We start from the raw sequence: 5,745 nt of genomic DNA on the forward strand, positions 1-5,745 counted from the left end.
ACTTTACTGTGGCTGTAACATGGGCTGAAAGATTGACAGTCAGCCACTTTACATAGGTCCCCTTCCCACAGGGTAGCCACAGTTGGGTACTCCCGACAGAGTAATTAACTATGGTCCGCGCATAATGACCCTGAATACAGTTGATATGCTAGCTTCTATAAATTAAATGTACAAGAGATTATCTAAGGTTATACATATTAAACACATTAAAAGAACACTTACCACGTTCTTATAAATTGTTATATTTAGTCTCATTAGTCTGTTAATTTGTGCTACCTCTTTAAGTGTGTTTGCGTGTATATATGACAAACCACGGCACGCCAGATGACAAAGTAGCTAATCTTCAGAATAGATGTAGGTTCTTTCAGTGACGGCTCCTTCCTTCCAGAAAATATATGAGACAAGACCATAATTATTATATATGTAACAACTGACATATTTATTGGTTACATATGTACAGTACATGAAGACGTACACTAGTGGGCTTATGTGACAGTTCCTCCAGAAGTCTTGCGTGGAATGGAACAGTCACCACCCGACACAATGAGACCTATTTACCGACGTGTTTCGACCTAACATCTGTACAAGGTCAGGCTGCCTTACTCGAGGCCATGACCTCATATCTTTGAAAGGAAGGAGCCACTGAATGAGAACCTACACCTGCTTCTGGCTCAGATAAGCTACTTTTACATTATGGGACCATTTACCATATGTACATTTAGAAGGGCTTTTTAATGGATTTACTGTAAACATTGCCCTAGATGGCACCATTATGATCAATTTCCTTCTCAGAGATATGAGAGTTTTGTTTCTTTTAACAATTCCAGAATCACTTCAGTGTCATCGTCAACGGTTTGGCCATTAGTGCAATACTCATTAAGGTAATAAAAAGATACATCCCAATACAATGCTAACTGCATAGAAGCATGGTTTTATTTCATGTAATTGTCGTATCGGTCCTGGTACAGTCGAAGTTGTGAGGACGCGGAGGGAGGTGGCCGGCGGCAGTGCTCCATCGTGGTAAAGGACTGAACTTGGATTGAATTACAGCGCAGTCCGATACTATCTAAGCCTCATTCACCTCCAGTAATCACTGATCAAATAATAACATAGAAACAATTATAATTCTTAATTGCTCTCAACATGACAATGTCGTATCCTGGGCTCCATTAGGATAAGTGTGATCAGCTTTACACATATATTACGTATTAACTTCAATATGCTCATATCATTACAATGGGTTTTCCGTATTCTCTGGGACAGAGTAACCAGTTCCGGCGGAATCGTCTGTCCTGATCCAGTCCACGCTTTATGAGAACTCACTCGGACTGTGGGCGATAGTCTCAGTTGCACCCTCGCCCATATGTCCTCATGATGAAGTGCAATGGTCTCGCTGTACTGCTCAGCAGCTGACCTTCATTACACAAACGCCTCGGTGAGCAGTCCCTCACTACAGGTCTATTTGGTATCGGAAAGAAGATCATGGTTTTCCCCGGCGTTGGGCAGAAGAGACCATCCCTAGAGCAGCAGCAGTTTCCTGGTCGCTCGGAGTGGAAGTCCCTTGACTCGTGACTCCCCTAGTGCAGCGTTTGAAAGAGATGAAGTTTCATTACTGGTAAACAAAATCTCTAACTTGTCTGGATAAGTCCCTTTCATAGTCTGGAGCCAAAATATCAGTGCCTTCACTGTGCTAAATAAAGTAAAGGAACTCTCTCACACACAGGAAGCTTCAATCGCCGTACTCTCATCTATTCGTATCGGCCAGAAGATCTGGTCTGTGCAGGATTCCTGGCCCAGTGCAAAATAGTCGCTCAGCTAAGTGGCAAGAGACTGGTCTTAAACTAGCGGAGGACATCTCTCCCGAGCCGGACTCCGGTGTGGCTGGAGCAGACGGCAATACCTCAAAGCACAGAGCGTGATCTCTTTCAGATATCGTCTCTTGCGCAATGGAGTCCTTTAGTGTCACCGCACAAGCGTGAGGCATCCAGATCAGTTTGTCTCGTACGAGGAGAGCAAAGCAGCGTCTACAGGCTCCATGCACGAAGGGCACGTGAAGGACCGCATAAGCCAATCGTCTATACACTCCATGTGGTAGACGTGCATACAGGGCATGAAACGCACCAGGTCCCCGCTAACAAAGTCCAGCATACAGATCACGCACCTGTAGAGAGACAATGGAAGATGTAATAGATTACTGTATATAAGCAGGATGTAATTCAGACTGCAGGCTGGATTTGTCTACAGTCACAGCTAAAGTCTTCCCTCTCCCACTACTAATAAAGGTAAGCTAGTGCAGTAGTGCACCCGTCCCCTATACTATTGGACACTCCAGTCTGCTGTTGGAACTACGGGCCTGATTCAGAGTCGCTCGTGAGCGGCCGCTCGTTCGCTCCGAGCGATGTTCGCACAACTGCGTATGGGTCGTAATGCGCATGCGCAAACCAGTCATTGCGGTCGGAAATCGTGCGCTTGCAAAACAGCGAGGGGCTGCTAATTTGATTGACAGGATGAGGCGTTTGTGGGTGGTAACAGGGGAAGGTGCTTGAAAACGGGGAGTGGAGATCCGAACGCAGGCGTGCCTAACGGTAAAAAGGGCGTTTAATGGGAGTGCATAATTAGTAAAGGAGCGTCATCGACCACGTCACTTGGTTGTCTTTTAGCCTGAACTGCTCGCAGTGATAGCGGGAAGAAAATCCTACCACAAGCACTGAGAGCAGTTCAGATGCCTTTCGATGTACCCGATTAATCAAATAAATACCGGAGATGACGTGTGATGCGAACGGCAAAGGGGAATCTTTACAAAATAGCGAGCGCATTTTTCGTTTGCTCAGACATAAAGGCGTCAACAAACAACAATGAGTGAGCGCTCAATTTAAATAGCCCTTTTTTGGAACGACCGTCCGCAAATAGCATCCGGCTCTGAATCAGGCCCTACATCTCCCATAATTCTCTCACAGCCAAATGAGTAATACTTCTAGAGAATTAGGTATATAAAGAAAACCCCTGATTTATACCTCTATATAATCCAGTTCCATTTTGGGTTTTATGTTAAGACAAAAAGATTGACCTGATGAAAACCACACTCAAACAAAACCATTCTCACTCAGAATAAAACTGCCAAAAATCCCATTGTCCGGAAATCACTTACTCTTTCGGCTTCTTCTCCGAGGGTTCGGAGCCAGGGTCATATCTGCCTTTAGGAAGATGCTGTATGAGGCCAATCCTCTGGGCAATCCACACTTGTTCTTCCTCTGTCAACTGCGTAGCCAGCCGAGTCTGGCTGGGTGTGGGGTGGTAGACGGGAACCGGCTCCCGTTCCTTAAAAGAAAAAAAAAAAAGTATCACAGGAAGAACCATGGACAGTTTCCTTGCTCAGCCACAAGGAGGTGCTGCTGACTCGCAATAAAATCTACAAACACTTGAAGTCTGTACAAGAGTTAAAATCTTATACAGTATGTATTTGTCAGAGTTTTTACAGCACAAAACAGACTTTCATAACCAGTTTGTGCAAATAAAAATCTAGTGGTTTGACAGAGATGACAGATAGATGCAAATCACCGAAAAAGAATTTGAGGGAAGGAAGTTGTGCTTGTTACACCAAAATATCTGTCATTTGATGGGTGCCAGGAATCTGCTCCTGGAGACAGGCGGAGGTCATGCTGGCTCGTGAGCAATGGTTTTGCCATTTTGGAAATTCCTTTCCCCACTAAGCACTAATTGGCTGAGCCCTGAAGGCTGATCTTCCAGCACGAATTCCCAACAATTGTTTCTGTGGCAGGAACGTCAGTGCAACTCTATTCTGTCAGAGAAGCCAAGAGAAACCTTGAACTGATGCCAGGGAAATTGTCTGCTCTGAATTTCCTTGTCAGCCTTCCTCACTGGGGATTATGTACCATATGCGCTGGTAACAAAAGCAAGGAACACCATGTATTTTAGGGTGGGTCCCCATAACCTCCTGCCCTGACCAGGCTGTCTCAGTGTATGACTGGCCCCTCACCTCTGCTCCCCTAGCTGCCACCATCAGCTTATGATGGTCCCCGCCATGGCACTCTACTGTGACCCGTTTTCTCCATGAATGCTCTCTCTCTGTGCTAAACAGAAACCGCACTCTCTCGCTTGCTCCATTTCCAAATTAATTCTCTCCTACAGCTTCACTTACTACACAGCTCTACTTCAAGTCTCCAATGTTCTCCCAACCTTCTCTCTGCCACCTTTAACCCCCCTCCTCCCACTTTACCACCAAAATCTACTTAATCCGCCATGACATCTCCCTGCCGACACCACTATTCCCTTACACCCCCGATTCTCCCCAGGACTACCCACCCTATCTTCCTTTCCCTGTCTTATCTTAAGAGTTAAAGTCTGAGACCTGCTTTCCTCCTTTCACCTCCTTAAGTCTATCCCGCCTCACCTTCTCTGGTCCCACTGCTGATTTCTGCTCCCACATTGCCCATCTGCTCAACTTGTCCCTCTCGTCTTCTGCCTTCTCCTCCTTCAAACATGTCCTTTTATCTTCCATTCTTAAGAAACCCACTCATCACTGTTCCACCTCTCCTCCCCTATGACTTCAGCAGCTGGTCTACAACAGACCCACCTCATGTCTCTCCTACCACTCTCACTTTGAGCCAACCCAGCTTACGTACTCTCCGCTCTACCAAAAGTGCCCTCACTAAAGTCACAGGCAACCTTTTCTCAGCCAAATCCAAGGGGATCTTCTGTAAATGTATCCTCTGATCTCACAGTGGCATTTCACACTGTCGACCATCATCTCCACCATCAACTCGTTCACTCCAATGGCCTCCATGACTCAGCAGTCTGAGTTACCTCCTACTTGTCCAACTGCTCCTTCTCTATCTCCACCACCACTCTTCTTCCTCCTTTTCTCTCCCTGGCCGTCTTCTCCCAGTAAGCTCATCAGCTCGTTCGGGTACACTAACAACACTCAAATTAACTTCTACCCTGACCTCTCCCGTGTCACCTGCTACCTGAAGGACATTTCTATGTGGATCACTTTTTCAAACTCGACACCTCAAATTCTGAAGTCGTTCAGTTTCCCTCCGTCGAACCCCCCCCCCTCCACTGCCCTATTGACAATACCTCCCTCTCCTCTGTTCCCCACATCCGCCGTCCTTGTGTCATCATTGTCTCTGCCCCCTCATTCTCCCCCCCACATCCAGCCTCCCAATTCTGACATTTCCAGATTTGTAACCATTTCAGAATCAGGTAAATTCTCACCCTGGAGGCCACTGAAACTCTAATCCATATTGGCTTATCTCTCACCTAGATTACTGTCATTTACTCATCACGGCCTACAGAACTTCAGCCTCATTTATCTTCCGTTCATTCTCAACACTGCCCAACCCCAATTTCCTCTCATCCCTCAACCTCTCATGCCTCACCTGCCAGATGCCCCACCAGCTCCAGCTCCCACACAGGATTCAGGACAGAGTTTGGGAACCACTGATATGTATTACACAGCTGGGGGCAGGCACCTGATAAGGGGTAATCAGTATGATATGTATGTATGGTAGGGGGTAATCAGTATGATATGTATGCATGCATGCATGGTATTACACAGGAGTGGGCAGGCACCTGGTAGGGTGTAATCAGTATTCTATATATACGTATAGTATTACACAGCAGGGGACAGGCACCTGGTAGGGGGTAATCAGTATGATGTATGTATGGTAGGGTGTAATCAGTATGATATGTATATATGGTATTACACAGTAGGGGGTAATCAGT

At 46.1% G+C, this 5,745-nt stretch overlaps 1 protein-coding gene across 1 annotated transcript in view; it reads right to left on the reverse strand.

The window, feature by feature from the left end:
* Window positions 1-903: 903 nt before the first annotated feature.
* LOC148522597 (RING finger protein 11-like) overlaps window positions 904-5,745 on the reverse strand; it is a 7,915-nt gene continuing 3,073 nt past the window's right edge. The window contains exons 2-3 of the mRNA XM_088474013.1: window positions 3,149-3,318; window positions 904-2,161 (exon numbers count right to left, since the gene is read on the reverse strand). Coding sequence (XP_088330139.1) covers window positions 1,990-2,161; window positions 3,149-3,318 — 342 coding nt within the window. The 3' untranslated portion in view covers window positions 904-1,989. The remainder of the gene's footprint in view (window positions 2,162-3,148; window positions 3,319-5,745) is intronic.

Source organism: Taudactylus pleione, unplaced genomic scaffold, assembly GCF_031769625.1.
Source record: "Taudactylus pleione unplaced genomic scaffold, aTauple2 ptg000145l, whole genome shotgun sequence".
NCBI classification, from domain to species: Eukaryota; Metazoa; Chordata; class Amphibia; order Anura; family Myobatrachidae; genus Taudactylus; species Taudactylus pleione.